Source organism: Periplaneta americana, chromosome 15 (genome assembly GCF_040183065.1).
Source record: "Periplaneta americana isolate PAMFEO1 chromosome 15, P.americana_PAMFEO1_priV1, whole genome shotgun sequence".
Lineage (NCBI taxonomy): Eukaryota > Metazoa > Arthropoda > Insecta > Blattodea > Blattidae > Periplaneta > Periplaneta americana.
Window position 1 is genome coordinate 132,360,248 of NC_091131.1, and position 21,923 is coordinate 132,382,170.

The 21,923-nt window shown below is 34.3% G+C and overlaps 1 protein-coding gene and 1 long non-coding RNA gene across 7 annotated transcripts in view; one reads left to right on the forward strand and one right to left on the reverse strand.

Moving 5' to 3' along the window:
• Window positions 1-21,923, forward strand: part of LOC138715342 (mite allergen Der p 3-like) — a 126,736-nt gene that overhangs the window by 96,002 nt on the left and 8,811 nt on the right. For 3 of the 4 annotated variants that reach the window (XM_069848157.1, XM_069848159.1, XM_069848161.1), the window contains 4 exons: window positions 346-434; window positions 17,291-17,432; window positions 19,145-19,255; window positions 20,831-20,980. In XM_069848157.1, coding sequence (XP_069704258.1) covers window positions 346-434; window positions 17,291-17,432; window positions 19,145-19,255; window positions 20,831-20,980 — 492 coding nt within the window. The remainder of the gene's footprint in view (window positions 1-345; window positions 435-17,290; window positions 17,433-19,144; window positions 19,256-20,830; window positions 20,981-21,923) is intronic. The other variant, XM_069848158.1, reaches the window with a different exon arrangement.
• The window catches only part of LOC138715344 (uncharacterized), a 78,447-nt gene continuing 74,679 nt past the window's right edge, over window positions 18,156-21,923 (reverse strand). For 2 of the 3 annotated variants that reach the window (XR_011336245.1, XR_011336246.1), the window contains exon 4: window positions 20,973-21,721. This is a non-coding gene — a long non-coding RNA (uncharacterized lncRNA). Of the gene's footprint in view, window positions 19,254-20,972; window positions 21,722-21,923 lie in introns of those variants that run through there. The other variant, XR_011336244.1, reaches the window with a different exon arrangement.

The window sequence follows — 21,923 nt, forward strand, 5'->3', positions numbered from 1 at the left end:
ACTAATTTTTATTATTAAAAACGTTTGTTTTGACCAACACTAATCTGCCCTCATAATTTCAATTATGTGGGAAACAAGAGGCTCCTAAAATAAGTCTGGCCAAACCGAATTTCACCCTGAATTTAAAATATCAGATACCAATACCACAATTTATAAATTAGTTAGTATTGTCTGTAAAATACCAAATAAAAGATGACACATAATTAAAATCCGGACCCTGTTCATATGTATCAGACTATCAGTACATAACACTAGTGTTAAAATATACCAGTAGGTGTGATTGTAGTGATTTTGTTTCCTAATTTTATTTTCTTTAACAATGCTTCAATTTGTAATATTTTTCAGTTATCTCTGCAGCTGCAGCAATACCACTACTGTGGAGCATCGATATTGAATAAGAATTGGGGTTTAACATCTGCCCATTGCCTTACTCTGTGAGTACTTCAATGTTTTGCTTACATTCGTAAGCTGTCTATGAATTTATCTTTTCGTTATCAGTCCTTTTAACTGAGATCAGCTTTAGAACTAGAATATCTTCAGAATTTAAAAATTGATTGGTTAAAAATTATTTAATAAATAATTCGGTAACAATTTATAGGAATCTATCTAAATTGCAGGATTACAGATATTTCTCGGGAAATAACTCCCGACATTTTTAAAGCTGTAATTATACTTCATTTCATATTATGATCCTGAGTGAAAGATCTCTACTGTTCTAAATGGTGAAAATATTTAAGAAAAATCTGACGGGTATTTAAAAGCTCTTTCTCACTCTTGGTCTGTCTCTTTTTACTGTAATTTTAATATTAAAGAATGATCTAATTAAGTTTGATTTCAAGTACTGTAGTTAAAAAGTAATTTCATTTTAAATAACTGCCTGTTAAAAAAGGAATGTACGTTACCAGCAGTGAGGGAAGTGAGACTGTATGTGCCAGTGTGGGATACTGCCACTGGCTTCTATGACCAGAAAACATAACATTACTCCGTTAGTGAAAAATGACATACCGTCACTGAAAAAATGTGATCCGTAAAAATTTGTTTATACATTCCTTCACAGCAAAGAGTACTATCTGTTTGCTTCGTAGATCCAAACCACAGCCTTCGGGAACTGTATTCAACGTGTATTTAGACACGTTTATTTGATAAGTCAACTCCTGGAATGCTTACAATGGTAGAATTTCAAGTATAGAAGGCTGTGGTCTGTAGCTTGTGGTGGCCATTCATCAGATCTTATTTTTTTTTAATATTTGTCAGTCACAAATATCGTTACTTATCTATTATTTAAATAAGGTTACATACAGTACTATTTAAGTATACTAGTTAGTGACAGAAATAAAGTTTTAGTCATTACCGGTATTGCTAACACTATAGGAAGTAAATTAATTTTACATAAAGATTATAATCATCATAAATTAATTTTGCATCACTGTTTAACGACTTCCCATAAAGCAGTTTTGGCAATGTTTGGTTCGGGTTTGAATTTTGAGCTTTACTGCTTGAGTACGCAGCATCATTAAGTAACAGTTAACATAGACCAGCCACAGATAGCACAATTCTGGGCAGCAGGCACATTTCCCCTCTGCAGACAGCAGTGAGCAAGCAATGCAGGGGAGGTTACATTGTGTAAAAATAGTAGGAGTAACTGTAGTGATAAGCATCCTAGCCATAGGATGCCCGACCTTGATTCGTTCACTCAGTGCGAGCAAGTATATGAAGCCCAGTACAGCACTAACGATGGAGCCTGACATAGACGTTTAAATCTAGTACTTCTCATTCTTCGTTATTACGTTATTATTGGTGTTTGTAATATAATAATGAGTACATTTGTCATACGAAGAGTAAAGAGAAACTTCAGTGACACAATCACACAAAAGAGGATAACAGTGATTGTGTTAGTAATGATCGGATTAGAGTACTAGACCCAGTGAATCCAACCTACAAGAAAATAGTTTGAATATGTGGACAATGTCAAACGCTTCTTCAAGCCAGCAACTTGGCAGTGAAATAGATTTTGATTATTTTCCGACATTTCTGAATGTTACTCAGTGACAAGCAAAATTTCTAGAACATGACTGGCTAACCTACAAAACCGAAACAAAATGTTTTGGCTGCAAGGTGTGTATAAGAGCTAATGGAACTTTAGGTGCTTTCAAATCAGAAAGAATACGTTTATCAAACTATTGGTGTTCATATTCTATTAAGGCTTTTCGTAGTAGCGATGTTAAAATGCATCAAGCAATAAGAAAAAATATTTTTGATCACAAAAATTCTCATGCCCATGGTCAGCATGTCAAGAATCTCGAAGAGGCTAATAAATAAATTCTTGAAGACGCAACTGCTAAACAAGAAGGTGTTTACCATGACAGTACTTGCACAAGTTCAAGCCAGAGAAATATGTGAAGACATGGCTAAGTAAGGGATGTCGCAGTGCTACTGAAAACAATTACTGTATGAAGCGAAAGGTATCAGATGTTGCTCCCACAGGATTGAAAGCAGCCTGGGAATTTCTACTAGAATTAGATGACGGACCTAAACTCAGACCAATTTTCTTGGGGGTTCAAGTAATTTGGAAAAATTAATATTTTTCTGCATAATTAAACTTACCTTAAATACACTACACAAAAGCAGTTTTGGAATGCGGAATGTACAGGCCATACTTACTTACTTACTTACTTACGGCTTTTAAGGAACCCGGAGGTTCATTGCCGCCCTCACATAAGCCCGCCATTGGTTCCTATCCTGAGCAAGATTAATCCAGTATCTACAATCATATCCCACCTCCCTCAAATCCATTTAATATTACCCTCTCATCTACGTCTTGGCCTTCCCAAAGGTATTTTCCCTTCCACCTCCCAACTAACACTCTATATGCATTTCTGGATTCGCCCATACGTGCTACATCCCATCTCAAACGTCTGGATTTAATATTCCTATTTATGTTAGCTGAAGAATACAATGCGTGCAGTTCTGCATTGCGTAACTTTCTCCATTCTCCTGTAATTTCGTCCATTTTCGCCCCAAATAATTTCCTAAGCACCTTATTCTCAAACACCCTTAATCTCTGTTCCTCTCTCAAAGTGAGAGTCCAAGTTCCACAACCATACAGAACAACCAGTAATATAACTGTTTTATAAATTCTAACTTTCAGCTTTTTTGAGAGCAGACTGGATGACAAAAGCTTCTCAACCGAATAATAATAGGCATTTCCCATATTTATTCTGCTTTTAATTTCCTCCCGACTGTCATTTATATTTGTTACTGTTGCTCCAAGATATCTGAATTTTTCCACCTCTTCAAAGGATAAATTTCCAATTTTTATATTTCCATTTCGTACAATATTCTGGTCACGAGACATAATCATAGGCTATACTTTGTCTTTTCGGGATTTATTCCAAACCTATCTCTTTACTTGCTTCAAGTAAAATTTCCGTGTTTTCTCTAATAGTTTGTGGACTTTCTCCTAACATATTCACGTCATCTGCAGAGACAAGGAGCTGATGTAACTCGTTCAATTAAAAACCCTCTCTGTTATCCTGGACTTTCTTAATGGCATATTCTAGAGCGAAGTTAAAAAGTAAAAGTGATAGTGCATCTTCTTGCTTTAGCCTGCAGTGAATTGGAAAAGCATCTGATAGAAACTGACCTATACAGACTCTGCAGTATATTTCACTGAGACACATTTTAATTAATCGAACTAGTTTCTTGGGAATACCAAATTCAATAAGAATATCATATAAAACTTCTCTCTTAACCGAGTCATATGCTTTATAAGGGGTGAAAAAGAGAGATATTGAGTAGAAAGATGGTGCGAGGGTGTTAGCAGTAGCCCTCCAGTGGTCCAATAGGTAGGAATTTTCACTTCTGTCCCTATCGCTAAAAGTACGTTGTAGTGACTTTACTGTGTATAACAGCTATATAACACCCTTCACTCCCTCACCACTCCTGCAATGAAATCACTGACCAGGGTGTTCAATCCTACTTTTAGCAAATCCTATTTCGTAAGTAACTTGTTTATTATTATGAGCACAACTCAACTCAATTTTGGTATGTATATTAGCGTTAAAACATATATTATCGGTTTTTACAAGTGAAAGAGAATTGTATTTTTTTTTTTTTTAGTGATAAGAGGGTTTAATGAACTATTGAACATATAACGCGAGTTGCGCCTGCATATTTTATAAGTTTCTAATAAAATAATATCCAACAATTTCCTTGAGCTTTGTAGTATCAGGCTTGCTGGGAATCAAGAGATATATGGCAGATAACATACTGAGTAAGAAATCAGACCTTATTAATTCTGTTCGACATTTCATAAAGAATTTCATAATCATTATTCATCCTGAACTCTGGGAAAACAAAATTAAAAAACTTCCTAAGAAGTCTATACAAAGACAGACTTGGGTACTGGATAAGAAGTTCACTACATCAGACTGAAGACGAGCTTGAGTTTCTCCTTGGATAAATATGCCACTGCTTTTCAAACAGAAATATATACTATTAACCAATGTGTTCATGAAAAAAAAAAAATATATATATATATATATATATATATATTATATTATATTCTCTGACAGCCAGGCTGCCCTTATGGCTCTTAGTATAGTTGACGCCATCGATTTTGGCAGATGGATTTTATTAATCAGAACTTCAGAGCGAGTTACTCTTAGCTGCAAGGTCGGTTGTTATCTTCGTCACAAGCAAACTGCAGCTGGAATGGGTGAGACATAAGAGTAAACATACATTCCTGATTATCCTAGTGGACTCGGATGGACAGTCACCTCCAAAAACAATGCACATATAACCATTTTTATACAACTTCAGTAGTCTATACAGTATGTGTGCATGCATATAAAAAGAGAAGTCCCTGGCACACAGTTTTCGAGATAATTCCATTTGCCGCTGTATAATCTTTTCCTCGTTATTATAAAGTATAAAGACAATCTATATATATATATATATATATATATATATATATATATATACTGCATATATAACAAATTATTCTACAATCAACGGACTGACTAATCATCTTAAATCTCCTTAAACCCTGTGTGTAGGTTTCTGTTAATCCTTAGTCAAAAGATAAGACGGAGTTTTACGAAATACGAACATTAAGGAATGTAAAATAGGAGGTAATAATGATCAAAATATACTGGTTTATTTTTTGAACCAGCACCCATTCAGCCCTTAAATTTAAAACAAAGGCTCCTTTATAAAATTGAGTTAGACTGTTCATCTCATCTCTCAGAATTGTTTCTAAAATGTATAAGGAATGTAAAAAAATTCAACTTCATGTACTACATTCAAATAACTTTTGAGGATTTTTTTATCCCTCAAAGAGCAGAGAGGAGAGAGAAAGGAGATGACAATTTAACAATTTCACTCAAGTATTTTGAACTAGCCGATGTAGAGACGTAACATTTAAAATGAAGGTTACTCTCAACAATTTTGATTAAACATTTTCTGATTTTTTAAATAAGGAATAGTGAAAAGACAGAAGGGAATGAAAAATCTCAAGTCGTCCGATCTCGACGAAAGTTGATATCTGGAGATCTTTGGGATCACAGAATACGAATACGATATTATTTTGTACGAATTTATTCCTCAAATGGTAGAGTCGGACAAAAATGGGTGAGAAATTGAATTTGATATCAGAAGTGTTCTCAAGACGAAAATTACGGATAATAAAATGTGTGCGAATTCAATAGATATGACAGATTCAGTACTCTGAATTGTATTTAAAAAAAGAAAGCATCGAGTAAAGCAGACAAAACACAATTAACATATGCATTTAAAGAGGTATGTAAATGTAACACATTTCCATAGTACGAATTTAGCAAAATCCAAAAACATAATTTCTACATATCTTCAATGAATTTTGTGTTGGAATTTAGTATAGTCATCAGGCAATACTTCTAGATTAATAAACAGTTTTTTTTTTAATCCATTAAGTATGTATTGTGAATGGTAATTCTATTTTTCAATTGTTGCTATCTGTGCAGGAAAAATTGGTTTCTCCGATATTTTTTTTTTTTTTTTTTTTTTCAATTTTTTAATATTTTTAAATGCTTTCTTCTCTGTTTTCTTCACAATGTGTGTTAAGAAATTCTGCTCTTACCGGATAAATATATAAATAAGAAATATTTTTCTTTTGCCACGAGTAATTGCAAACTTTATTGCTTTACGTAAAAAATATTAATTAAAAATAGCTTAAAATGGTAAAACAATGCCAAAGACAGGGCTTGTTTTCTAGTATGACATGCTCTTGCATGTAAAATGTCATACATGCATTATCTTGAAAATATGTCGAAGTTATGAGGGAAAGAAGACCAGAAGACCGCACCAAGAAAAAGGACCCTGTTTGTTATTGGAGAAGAAGCGAAATTGCTGACACACACTAAGAAGATAGTGAAAAAAATAAACATTTTTTGCGTTACGTAGTTGATAATGGGAGTGTCTTATTAAATAAAGATTTAAATCGGTTAACGGCAGATGCAACAGGTGTACGAATTATTACGGTATAAAAAATTCATCCATCAAGCTTGACAACTATCAGGCTCAGACTAAAAAACACAAGAAACGAATCGACGGCTTTTCTCGTGACCTATTATCATTCCTTGTAAACACATGCTACGCGTGATTTAAATCATTAAATTAAGCTCTCATATTCATCTACTTCCATTAATACTTTTGGAACATGAGGTTTCTTGCTTGGTTTATCGAATTACCACAGGTTATTAATTGAGAAAAATTCGCTCCGGTGCCGGGTATCGAACTCGTGACTCCCAGTTACACGCACTAGGATCTCTAACCACTGAGCTACGCCGAGACTCAATCCACAGTATCAGATCGAATCTCGTAAATTATCGAATTACGTATTTTCTTATTTTAGCATACCTATTCCTTCGATTATTTATCCAAAGTGTCGATTCCTGTCGCTTCTGCAACTTATTCTCGTACTTCATGAATGTTTGTTATTAATGAAGACAATTCGACATAACTCATATCTATTTTTCGCCTGTCTCTTCATGAAGTAATGAACATTTGCAATAATTTCTTGGTTCTGGTTATGCAATGCTTTTTTCCTCTTCATTTAGAAAATGCAGGAGGCGAATGAAAGTCATTTACGGCATTCCCATGAATCGGACTGTACTGTGGTGTGTTTATTAATTAATAATAATGATACGAGAGGCGAGTGTGAACAAATAAACGACAGACAGCCTTATCGCAATTCATTCTTGCAGTTCTCACAAAACATTAGCTCGCCTACTGGAAATGTCATTGAGGTCATCTGCCAAAATCGGTGCCTCCGACTATAGCCATACTGTCACTTCAGGACTGGTTCTAAATTGCTTCAATATACTCTCGACCCTGCCAGAACAGAATGAGGTCAAACTCATCTGGGTACCAGAGCATTGCGATATTGAGGACAATGAAAAGCTGACGAACTTGCAAGACAAGAAGCAGCTACAAAAGTTATTGGACCAGAGAAATATCTAGGTGCTCTGGTAGAGAGGCAATTAAAAAAGTGGTCCAAGACTCAACACCACAAAACCTGGACCAAGACACCAGGAATTAAACATGGAAAACAATTCATTATCAGATCATGTAACAAAACACCTGAAATATTTGGATCGATGTTATCTGGGCTAAAGTGTCATGGTCTGTTGGCACCATTGCTACCATACATTTCGTCTGCTGCTATGGCAGACATCATCAGTGGTGTGGCACACAGGAGCACAAAGATCTCCTTAGCGTGGTGGAAATGACTGGGGCTGTGGGTTGTTGCCTTGCAGTATTTAAAGTCGGGATGGAGCGTGGCTCGCAGCTGTCACCGCAGTCTGCACCGGTGGCCAACATGTTGTGATGAGCTACCGTCGTGTTCGGCTGTTGTATGAATGTTATGGATTTATTATGGATTTTCTCCTCAAATATTAATTGCTGTATGAATGGTTTAATGCGTGTTTCTCAGGGCTGGGTACCATGCTTGACTGACTTTAAGGCCTTCTTCCTTCTGATTGAAGTTGTTCTTGTGTTTGTAGATTTCAATGGCCTCTCGATGTAATCTGGCATAGAAGTGTGGCGTCCAGTTTAGGATGTCAGTGTCCTCGAACCTGATCTTGTGCTCCCCCTCTTTATACGCATGTTCGGCTACTGCCAACTTAAATATGTGGCCTAGGTGGCCGTTTCTTCTATGTTCAGAAATTCGGGTCTTGAAACTATGTATACTGATGCATAGGAGCACGGGATTCTGTAAACTCCAGTAGTCGATAATCAGTCACGTTTGTCCTTAGTCGAATGTAACCAACTGCGGGTCTGTTTCGTTGGAAGGAAGATTGTCTCTACATCGTGTTGTTTTAATAGCTTGCTGATGCGATCTGTAACCTGTTTAAAGTATGGCAGGAATACGGTACCTCTCTTGGTGGGGCCTTGACTCGATCTGGGTGGTGTTTGCAATCTAGGTAATCTTTGCGCTTCTGTGTGCCACACCACTGACGATGTCTGCTGTAGCAGCAGATGAAACATATGGTAGCAACAGCGCCAACAGACCATGGCCCTTTAGCCCAGATAACATCGATCTATATAACGCTGGCCATGAAAGCCTACATTCCAAGACCTGAAATATTACCCACTTCATTGTAACACAACAGTTTCCAAACTAAAGGTCGCGACCCCAGAGGGGTCGTGTAAAGACCTGAGGGGGGACGCGAGATGATTAGCAAAATAAAACAAAAAAACGCCTTATTAACATACATTTATGTTGCATTTAGAAACAGAAACAACATTGAACATAGAAAATAAAAAAAATGTTTCAGTAGTTATAAAATAAAATAAAAAAAACCATATAGTCAACAAACCAATTTAATTATTCATGCGTAAAAGAGATGCTCTTAAAATATAAAAGCAAATTATTTCAGTCGTTCTCAGACAATTTTATAGAAGCAGACGATTTCAATTCAGAGGATTCGGTCTCAGATATTATTGCAGCCCACTTGAAAATGTTGATATCATTTGAAAAGTACTATCCCGAACATGAATATCCCGGAGACAAAATATGTGAATTCTGAACCCTTTTGTTGAACACATACAATCCTTTGTCGTATAGGAACCCCTAAACTTCTTGATACCCCTGACTGAGGTTCTGAATGATGTGTACATCTATTATCAGGCAGTAATTACCGATATATCTCACTTGATATGTGTCAGAGGAAGAACTATTGTTTGTGTGCATCTGAAGTGTGATTAGTTTAATATGTAGCTAATCGACGATGTATGCAATGGAGGGGGAAGGAACTGGCCACCCTACCCCATTATCTCCTGGCCTATTTGCCTCACAAGTGGTGCCATGTTGGTATCACTTGTGAGGTTCAGACCTGTTTTCGGACATTTAACTAAACAACAACAAACTCATTGAATTATCATCAGACAAAGGACTGAAAAGTACTTTTAAATCTATGAGTAATTCGAAATTCTGGTTAAAAATGAAAAATGAATGTCCAAATTTAGTCTACATGAAATAACAATCTGATTTATTTTTTATTTTTCCACCACATTTCTTTGTGAAACTGCATTTTCTGCCATGACTGTGCCTAAAACGAAACAAAATAACCACCTGCAAATTTCTGACTGTCTCGTTTGGCTATCACTTCAATTCATCCTAGAATTAACAAGCTAACAGACAGAAAACAGCAGAAAAAGGCTCACTAGCCTCACTAAAACCTTAAAAATTCTCAGATGTAATAAAAAAAATAAAATAAACTAATCACTAAGGTTGACTTTTCAATAAATGTTTAAAATTATTCCTATGTTAATGTGCTGTGTTTTTAAATTCCTAGTAGGAACAATTAGTGTTGGAACTAGTGTTTAGAATTGAGAGATTCATACATTCTTATACATAAAATTGTATACATTCCATATAAAAAACATATGACTTGTGCATGTGTGATAAGTGTTTTGCCGACATGTTAACACCCTTCTGCTGCTTCCCCTCCTAAGCTGACTTCTATGGTGAGCAGTGGCGGCTTGTGCCAGACAAATTAGGTGAAGGCCAATAGAATTCTAGGTAATTTTCTGAAATTGATGGATGACCGTTACGTCATTGATGACGTTGCGAACGATTTTGTAAGCTATACAGTAGACATATTGGATTAATGTAACATTTTCACCATTTTCTTAAATTTCATGAAAATCACAGCATATATATATACAAATCTGTAACTTTTTCGGAGGTTACGTCCCCTTAACATCGAAGAATTCACTATTCCAACAAATTTCCACACAATATATAACTTACCACAAGTTCACATATAAAAAAGACAAAAATCTAACACAATTTTTTATACAACACATAAAATTAAAAGAGTAGGTCCTACCTACACAAGAAATGAAGAAATATTACTTACCCATATAAAAATTCAAAATCACAATAATATTCATAAACTGTAGCTACTGATATTTTAAATCAACTTCAGAACATGCAACTTCCAATATATAGTAATATTATGCAGCTACACATACATCAAAGCAATATTCTGTTGAAGAGAAAACTTAAGGCGATGCATCAGTGAAATTTTGGTAAAAAATGGAAAAATACGTTTTTTAGTTTTTCAGTATTTTATTATTAATAAACTTTCTATTTTAATACGGCGTTTTCCTTTGGAAAGTTCTAGGACAACAGGATGATGGTAATGTACAGTTTTTCACATTCATTTTTCTCTAATTTTTTTTTACACCAAATTTACTATGTGATACAGTTTCCATGCAATTGTCTTGAAATTTTCAGGAATTGTGTATAAACATTGAACTAAAAATCTGATTTGGACTCCTTTTCATAGTGCTAATAATGATCATACAATTTTAAAAATTCTTTGGCAGGTAATGTAAAATGCAAAAAGAAAAATCATATCAATATTTAAATTTTTTTTAATAGAAAAGTGACAACAGTTTCTTAAAAACCCCAAATCAGTGTGTTTATATTGGTCTTGTGAGGCAAATATTAAATTTGTATGCATGGTGCATATTGATGAAATATAAATTTACCGATTAAAAGTTTAATTAAAACATAACATCTCAGGAATGATACATTATACAATTAATGCAATTTGATGTGTTGTAGTAACATTACATTTTCATGATCTGGTAAAAATTTGAAGTCCATACGTTAATAAATACAAATTTTAGGATTTTCACTGATGCATTGCCTTAAAAAAAAATCAAACATCACAAATAAATTCGTAGGGACAAAATTACGTTTCTCAGATCGCCTTCGAATCTTTTGCCTTATACTTTGCTCCACAGTTATATTAATGTGAAATGTCGGTCTGCCGTACTTTAAAACATCTTGTTTATCTTCTACAGAACAACGAGAGAATGATGTCTCCAAAAGATTACCCACTAAATCTTTCAACGGATTCATGTTTTCATAATAATAATAATACACTTGCTACCATAATACTTCACTGCATTTGTCACGACAAAGAATACGTATAGACTAAAAACAGAGTCATTGGTCAGCGTGGGTGAGAGGTGTTACAGGACACTTTCAAATTTTATACCAACATTCTTTATTACATAATATTTAAAAAACAGTAGACTCCCAGAAACTCGAAAATTGACCTCTGGATGTAGTAGGATGGATTTCAGGATCTTGGGACGAGGTTCAGCCTGTAAGTCTTGTTCGCTTGCTTGACCATGGTGGGAACGAGTTCCAAGGTGGGAACGAGTTCCAAGGTCGTAGAGAATGTTGAGTTAATGAACTTACTAAAAAAGATTCCGGGCTGCAAAGAAGTTAGGGGGAAGTCTTGTAGCGCCGGTCAGCATACAGTACCGGTCAGTGTGTGTATTTAAATACCGACAACAATTAGCAGGACGCGAAATGTAGTGTACGTTACTTCTAACAGTCAATAATCACTGGTAAATAATTCAAACTTAAATCTACATTCATTCGTTAACAAAGTCCGTTGAAAGACTTTTCTGTTTGCTGTGGCGCGAATCGACTAAATCTAAATTGACAAGGCAATTCGGTAAGTATCGTTATAAATCTTGTTTCATTCGATTCAGTCATGATTTATGAATTACTTTTGTGCATGATCCATGTTACATAACATAATGGTGCTATAGAAAAAAATATTATATGTTTCGCTATGTGTCAGTCAGTACCGGTCACCTCTTGATCTTGCAGTACCGGTCATATTCTTACAAGTAAGTTATGTTCGTTTAATATTTTTATAGGACGTTCATGATGCCTCCAGTGATAAGTAGACCTTCCAAAGGAAAATGACATCCAGATTCTATGAAACAAGCTGTAGAGAATGTGTTAACAGGCCAAATTTCTATCCGCAAAGCTGCTGAAATATACAATATCCCCAAAAATACGTTGATTGATCGTATTTCTGCCGTAAAAAGAGGTAAGGAAATTATATTCACTCCTGCACTTGGCCGTTTTAAACCCACGTTCAATGCCGAATTTGAAGGAGTTCTATTGAATCATGTGAAAGATCTATCTGATAGATTACTACCACTCACAAGGAAAGAGTTTTTGAATCTAGCTTTTCAACTTGCTGAGGCCTTAAAAATTCCTCATCAATTCAATTTTATTATGATTTCATGAAACGGCACCCGAATTTGTCTCTCCAAACTCCTGAATCGACAAGCCTTAATAGATCAATTGGGTTTAACAAGCCACAAGTCAATCGATTCTTTGAGAGTCTTACAAATCTAATGGAAAAATATGAATTCACACCCTATAAAATTTATAACTGTGACGAAACTAGTGTCACTACTGTACAAAAACATTTCAAAGTTATTTCGCTGAAACAGAACTGTCAAGTGGGTAAACTGACTTCGGCTGAAAGGGGAAGAAGTGTTACTGTACTATTCTGTATGAATGCTGGGGGTCAGTACATTCCACCATTTTTCATATTTCCTCGACAACGCATGAATGAAAGACTCCTCATTGGTGCTCCCAAAGAGAGCATAGGTGAAGCTCAATCGAACGTGGATCAAACTGAGAGCCCAACAGTTAGGCCTATGCTTCCAATCCCTGACATGACTTCTGCACCTAAGGCAAGTTTACATCATGAGACTAGTCCTAATAGGCCTACTCCTACTGTTAGGCCTAATGATACCACTGTTGTAAAGGAAACAATTCAGCAGCTCAGCCCAATTCCGGATGCCAGTAAGAAGCGAGAAGTTAGTCGACGCCGAATATCTGAAAGAAGTGAGGTTTTGACATCCAGTCCTTACAAGACATATCTAGAAGAAAAAAAATAATGAAAAGCTGAAGAGAGAAGTCAAGAGCCTAGTGCGTGGGAAACGCCCCTTATCAGGAAAATTCTTCCCAAAAAGCTCAAGAAAGACAACTAAGAAAAATGACGAAAAGGAGGAAACTACATGCATTTTTTGCGGGGAATCTCATGACGAAGATTGGATCAATGTTCTTCATGCCAAATGTGGGCTCACGAAGCCTGTGCCAGTATTCCTGAGACATCTGACACGTATGAATGTGATTTTTGTCAAAAGTAATGTGTGACCGGTACTGCTGCCAATTTTCTGATTGTATCGATTTTATGGACATTTAATTTGTTTAGGTTTTGTATTAATATTAATTTCTGAATTTTTTTGTAATTACCATTGAGTTCAATAATATATGTACTTACATTATATCAAAAGAGTGTGTCAAAAAGTTGAATGTTTTCTTATTTATAACCCAAAAACCTTAAGCGGTCAGTACTGCAAGACTTCCCCCTACTGATGATGATGATGATATTGAAGAATGGATGGGACGGAATAGGCGACAGTGAAATAGTTGCAATGGTGAGAAAGAGGTAAGAGAAAGCTGAAGAGAAATCAGAAAAATGCATATAGAATGTTAGTTGGGAGGCCGGAGGAAAAAAGATCTTTGGGGAGGCCGAGACGTAGATGGGAAGATAATATAAAAATGGATTTGAGGAAGGTGGGATATGATGGTAGAGACTGGATTTATTTTGTTCAAGATAGGGAATGATGGCGGGCTTATGTGAAGGCGGCAATGAACCTCCAGGTTCTCTAAAAGTCATAAGTAAAGACTAATAATTTCATGTATATGTAAGTTTTAAAATTATTTTTAAAAATAAATGGTTTTAGATTAGATTTTGTTTTCTCTTGGCACCTATATGTTCAGAACATTCAGTTTTTAATATATTATACCCTGAAATAATGTGTTTTATATAACCCTTCTACACATCCGCAAAACTCGACATTTTCATAACTCGACACGCTCTCAGCCACATTAGGTCGAGTTTGTGAGACTCTACTGTATTTCAAAACCTACATAAAACGTAATATTCAAGAGATGCCAACGTTAAAAAAAAAACGAAATATATATGTTATATCTTAAATCTAAACAATATTTAATTTCTTTACACAATTAATAATTTTGAGGGAAAAATTGTTCTAGGGCCAGGTATCGAATCCGGGACCTTTGGTTAAACGTACCAACGCTCTACCAACTGAGCTACCCGGCAATTCTACCAGACACCGTTGGTACGTTTAACCAAAGGTCCCGGGTTCGATACCAGGCCCTAGAACAATTTTTCCCTCAAAATTATTCAAATCAACTTTACAGGGAGTTATACCTGAAAGCTCGATTTGCATTTCTTTACACAATATTTTAAGTTTTCTTATTTAGTTACAAAATATTACAGTTTGCTACCCTAGTCCAATGTTTGTACGAGAGAGCAATTCTTGGTGAATGCCTCTGTACCAGACCTTCATAACACCCTCGTGTTAAGGGTCAGCAGTTCACAGTAAGCAACTCATTGTTATGGCAAGCAGTTTGTTTACTGAAGGCGAAGAGGAAAGTCTCATTCGAACCTTCAGCATTCAAATCTTTCACTACCTCATCTGCTAGCCACATGGCCTGATTGGTGAGGGATTCTTCTGAAGTACTACTCCAGAAGGAGGTTAACTGAGCGGATTAAGCTGAGCAAGACAGATTAAAAAGTAGAGCAAAATATGGTTTAGTGAGGAATGCATTTTATTTTTGTTTATTTACAAAATGTGATTATTTTATTAAAGCACGAAAAAGGGGTGAAGGTGGCCTTCACTTATTTCACTTGAATAGCCATCACTGATGGTGAGTTACTGTGCATAATCATTTTTCCCATTACCATTTCTTTTTCAAACCAACATCATTAAAATCAATGTAATAATGAAATAATAAATGTTATACATTTTACAAGTCTTTGTGGGCAGAAAGGGATAATATCGACGATGTTTAGGTAAAAGGGCTTAACTCTCATGTTTTAAATGTGACTTTTTTTGCTGTAATTAGTGTAAATCCTAGTTAAAATTTCATTACAAAACGTGAAGATATGTTTTTTTTTTAATTATGTTTACATTCCTTCACATAAAGTAACTAATAATAATGTGTTAAAATTTAATTACAACTGTTCCTGAAAAATTTTTTCCTTTTTGCGATAAGCTCTTTTACCTGAACACCATCGATATGTCACTGAAAATTTTGCATAAATTAATTAATAATGTTGACTTGAGGAAACTATAATATGCTACAAAATTTCATTAATCCAGTGACTGATAATTAGGTCTAATTAAATTATTTCTCAACATGTCACACCGATTTCATAGTGTATTAATACTCGTTAAATTTTATGATTACCGGTACGCCATAATTGAATCTGTCATTTGAGAAAGGACTTCAGTCCAAACTAACAACAGCAATCAGATCTCCATAAAAATGGCCTTATTCCAAGTATGGGGCCATTTCAAATATGCTGTGAAAATTGTGCAGTTTCTGTACGTCTTAAGTTAATGGATCCATGGAATAATGCCATTTCTTAACAGAAAGGTGTATATTCAAATATGACGAATACAAAAGTATTTTTAACAGACTTAGTAAAAAAACTGACTAGAGCCCTTTCTAAAATGACTGATTCAATTATTGATACTTATGTTAATTAAATGTATGAATAAATTTGTTGGGATCGGGCCCTCATCTTATAGAAAAAGAATTTACCAGGACACAGTCTCTGAAAGGTTGAGATCCACTGGTCTAAGAAACCAAAGAGAATTGTAAAATAAGTTTTCATAATCCGATTTCTCATCTTGCAGGTATTGGTACATTAGAAGTTGGATGATATTCACTAGTTTTGAGTAAAATATATAACTTTGTTTTCGATTTTACAGGGATTTGTATTTTTCGTAAGTAGTTAAGTACTGGTATGGTAGTGGGAAGTCACAAACAGATGTATCATCCAAAAGAGGGTCAGGCCTTCAGAAAGTTTGGGAACCACTGTTGTACCAGTAACAGATTTCAACAACTGACAGCAATTACAGCTCTTCTCACAGGCCATGCTCCTGTGAAAAACCATCTAAATAGAATGGGTTTGTTTGTGAACAACCTAGGACGTAGATTATGCGAGAAGGAAACTGAAACAAACGATCACATTATATGTTTCTGTGATGCTTTGACCCGCAGAAGATATCTTATCTTTGGAATAGCATCTCTAGAACCAGAGGACACTGAACTTCCATAACTGGACTGTGTACTGGTATCTTAATTAAGAATACAAGTTAATGAATCAGTATTAATATAACATAGATAGCACAAAAAGCCTAAGGTTAAGATGCTTTGAGAGAAATGATGGGCCTAATGTATAAAAAAAATCACATCTAATTTTTTTGATAGCAACTGCCAGAAGATTTAATGCAATTATAAAATCAGGCCATTCATTATCTCATGAAACCTATCTGCTCATCAGGAGAGGAAGAAAGTGTACTGAGAAGGTTCCCTCCTTCGCTACTACTGGTAGCTAGCGAGCTCGCTATGGGGCACACAAGCATTTGGTTTCACGAGATAACTAATGACCTATACTACATAGGTAGTGTATTGAATGTGTGAAATGATCAATAATTGGAGAGAAAAAAAAATAATGTGTAAAATTTGACTGTCCGAATATTTATTGTGCATCCATTTAAGTGATGATATCAAATTTTCTTCATTTAGTATGCCCACAATAATATTTTTTTTTTTTTGTATGATATATAAGTTTTCAATAAAACCTCAAGATACATACGGATTATGTATTTTTAATAAATGCACAAACCTACATGATAAGTTAGTTACAAAAATTTGTTTGTAAAAACCATTACTGTTATTGTAATTAGTCTGTTTTACTTGCCAAGTAATTGAAGAATATTATTTTTAATAGTTGAATTAACAAATTCTTTTCGAAAGTTTACTACCGGTACTGATAATTTTAAAATATTAATTTCTGAAATGTATTCTCAGAACCCCAAAGTCAAAAATTTCTGTGGTGTCTGGTACAAATGATCTGGATAGAGGAGGAACTCGACATGAGATTACAGACATCATTATTCATGAATCTTTCAATGATAATGACGCTCACAGATATGACATCGCAGTTTTCAAGGTAAGAAAATTGGATCTTTTAAACATTTTTATAATTCACTAATAGCATTTCATGAACTGAACCGATGATCTTGAAAGGTTAACACGCTAACAATAAAATAATTACTGCTATTTTGATGAAAAAATAAACTTCCTATTTTCCAACATTCCTTAAATTACAACAAACATAAAGCATTGTAAAAGTCTTGGTACTGTAGTTTGTGTAATACTATCATTCTCCATCATTATGTTATCAACAGGGCTGAATAATATTTGAAATACATGTATTTTAAAATACAGTACATTTGTATTTTGTAATTTGAAAGGATTTTCGAAAGTATCGTATTTCGTATTTGTTATTTAAATACATAAAATTGATGTATTTTCTATTATTTTATAATACTCAAAATACTTTTTATGTTTTCAACTCAACTACAATAGACACTGAAAATAAAAAGGAAAACAATTGTCTATTATGGAATATGAGTTCATACAGTTTTTAATGACAAAGGGAAAACCCTCAACAGTCTAGACAATTATCCAGTAGTGAAACAAGCCTTTGTCAAATAGGCCTACCGGTATAATACAAGTTTATGTCCTACTGCACCTGTAGAAAGACTGTTTTCTTTTGCAGAATATATATATATATATATATATATATATATATATATATATATATGGTAGCTACATTCATCAGCAAGGGGATCTTTATCTGATTAACTTTTTGAGAAATCGGTTTCTTGCAGCAGCAGCAGCAGCAGCAAGCAGCAGCAGCAGCAGCAGTAATAATAATAATGTTTTATTTGTTTTGGCAGAGTTAGAGCCATGATGCCTTCTCTTCCACTCAACCAGAGGATAAAAAGGAAATACATGATAATATACTGTTACAGTAATACAAAAGAAAATTATAGGTAGGCTTATGCCTAAGACAAAATCGAAACAGAAAAATATGCATAAGCCAGAAGATTATTGAACTTAAATCTTTACTTAAACTAGATGACAAATTAAGTTACATGATTACTGGTACGGTATTTAATAAACTAATTACAATTGTGAATTGTAATATATACCCTGGGACACTGTGCATTCTGAAATAATATGTACACGTTCACACACTCACTATGTGACCATTGCAAAACACAACACAACATAGGCCTAATAAACTGCACTTATTTTTAGCTGACTCACTGCGTGACTTTACTGCAGACATACTTGATGCGTGGAGGATAACATAAACACCAGCCAGGAGTAATAAATAAGCTAAATATTGAGAGATTCACTAGCCATGCAAATAAGGGAGGACAAACTCGTGAGAATAGTCGAATTGGGATGTCCAATTTTTTAAACTTATTGAATTCATTAATATACCGTAGTGTGTAAGTTGTAATCCAGCCAAGCGCTGTGCATACAAACAGCAGTGGTAGCAGGGGAGACAAGCTGCTGGTCGGCCAACAGGGACACCAGAAATGTTCGCTGGGACTCACTGACAACAGTCAAATTTATTCCGATCTCTTTCAGTATTCTAAACCTCAGCATACAAAAACACATTTTATTAGTGACACACATATTACTCTACAAATCTTATTATCAAGACACTTGATACAACTTATTATTTGGTGGAATATGCAACTAAGAATCTTCTATTGCATTTCCCTCAACTTCATATTTCTTTGTTAATTTCATCGAAATTCGTGTATTTTCTCTTTGTTTTATGTCAACTTTTTTTTTCTTCAGGTGAATCCTCCATTCAAGTTAAATAAAGTTAATGTCAAACCAGTTGATCTTTCTACAGATCTAGAGAATTTAGACGTTGGAAGTAAAGCAACTGTAGTCGGCTGGGATTCTGTAAGTAAAAACATAAATAATTTTCACTTCAAGCCTGTTTTAAACCGTAAAATATTGTTATTCCTTCAACAATTTAAACTAGTCACAAGCATTTCTGTTTACTGTTGTTATAAGTGAAACTCAGTAATTTGGAATTTTAAATGACTATAACTTTCCTATAAAATACTCCACGAGTCTGAGTCTGATACAAAAATGTTTTGTTTTTGACCTCATTGTAGGCGTTCCACAAAACAAAGTGACTGAGGTTGTAATAAACGACACATAATTTCTATTCTTTCTTGTGATTAACTCCTTTTGATGATAAGTTCGCCACACATAATAGTAAAATTCATATATTTACCACCACACAAATGTTATATGCCACTTTTTATTTTGTAGAACACACAAACAGCAATTACGTAATTGCTATTAAAAATGATCAAAGTGTCGAATAAGCAGTTACATGTACCGGTCACAGAGAAAATTATTTTCTGAGGAAATATGTTCTAAACAAAAAATAGTAATACCTACCGGTATGCTTACTTCAGAATTTTGATTAATTCTGTGTGTAGTAGTAGTAGTAGTAGTAATTTATTCACCATAAAGATCTTTACAAATCATGGCTTCGTCAATCTTATTTCTAAGTCTTAATCTAGTTTCTGATTATACTATGGACATATTTATGAATTTGTAGCTTTGTAGGTATTTAATACAAGAAAAAAAAAAATACAGAAAAGTAAAAAAGCATAAAGTACCGGTACCTTACTGTACACCAGTATGCCAAATGCTCAGGTAAGACTAGGTTATAAATGTGATTTTATATTAATAATTATAAAATAATATATGAAGTTTACATAATATATACATATAGTGCATACATTTAATCTTTCCATGCTTGCAGTGTGCAACTGCACTGTGCACTATCGCAACCGTGAAGGTGGAAAAGTAAACTGTATGCACTATATATATATATATAGGCCTAGTCGTTCCTGCCATAACTCTTATGTGCAAAATATAAAATTTTTCAGTAGGAAGAAAAAACACATTTATTCATCCTATGGCAGCCATACATAAGAGACTATGAATTCTTACATTTTCGAAACAAAGAAACATAATTACATATAAGAGATTTTATTATTTGTTGTATCACTATTTAAGTTATTTAATAGGGCAAAAATCTGAAAATCGATAAATATGTCACATAGGAGTTATTGCAAACACAACGACGACAGATATATATATATATATATGTATATACTGGTATACACACACACACACACACACATATATACACAAACTTTTAATATAGGCTATCTATTGAAAGAAAAATCTATTACGGTACATAATTTTATACATCTTCTCTTTCATCTTAATTTGTATTATATTCTGGAAGACTGCTTATCTCATAATGTAAAAACACTGTCTAAAATACCTCAATTTTTTAAGTGTAAATGAGAAAAACTTACATAGCTTGGTTTCATTCTGAATTATGGTACGTATAATATATGTTTGTGTATAGCCTATATTATATAATTACATTGAAGATGAGATTCCATAATAGATTTCAAAGGGAATTCTTTTCTTTTGTGATTGCAGGTTGGGAAGAATCCTTCCATTTTGAAAAAAGTGTACATCGAGATCATAAACAAAAATACATGCAGGAATATCTTTGCTCAACACAATTATACTATTGATAACACTTTGATCTGTACCAGTATGCTAGAAGACAATAGTGGTCCATGCTTCGTAAGTTTCATTGAACAGACTTGACATTACCCACGACAAAGTAAATAATTCCTAATGAAGCAACCTAATCCTATGATTATCACGTTTCATTGCCTTCTATGTCCTTCATTTAAGTAGCTATCATAATGCTAATTACTTCTAACACAGCTATCTATGATCGAAAAAAATTCTCTTGTCTCTGTTTATTTGGCAATATTATTAAGGATACCATTTCTAAAGTAAATAAACTTCTAGTGAACAATAAACCATCCTCAATAACAAAATAATAACAAAGATGAAGGCACCAAAAGTAAATTTTAGCATGAGTGAGAGAGGGCCACTAAATTTTGTCTACTGCACTCTTAATGTAGGTATAAGCAGTGGTTGTTTTACTGAATACAATTATTCCCACTCAAAAATATGGAATAAACATTCTTCCATTATTCGGAATAAACATCCTGATATGAGTAAATAATATATATGAGTATGACGAGTATGTGCAGTTGTGGGTTTAATAAATGGGATTAGTCTTGATAATCCATGTTGAATCTTTCGTACACTACTTTTAACACTTGAATATAAATACCTGATTAAATGGCGATCTTACTCGTGTTAATTACGTAAGCATGTGCGGCTTACAGCTGTTTTGGTGCTACTTGACACCATCCTCAGAACCTTCTGAGTCTTGGCGCCATCTCAACTTCGCTGCCTGTTGTGTGGGTGCGTTCGTGTGATGAAGAGTTGTGTCATATAGTGTGTGTTCTGAAATTGATGTGTGTTGAGAATTTGATTAGGGTGTGTTTTAGTGTGTCTGTATATTTCATATTGTTCTAGTGTGTTAAGTTCAAAGACATTTTATAGTTTAACCTAGACTCACTACGAGCGCTGTTCCTCGACCAAAAATTGAACACTTTCGTGCATCTCCATCTTGAGGGTAAGTGTCATGTGACTACAATATGTTTAC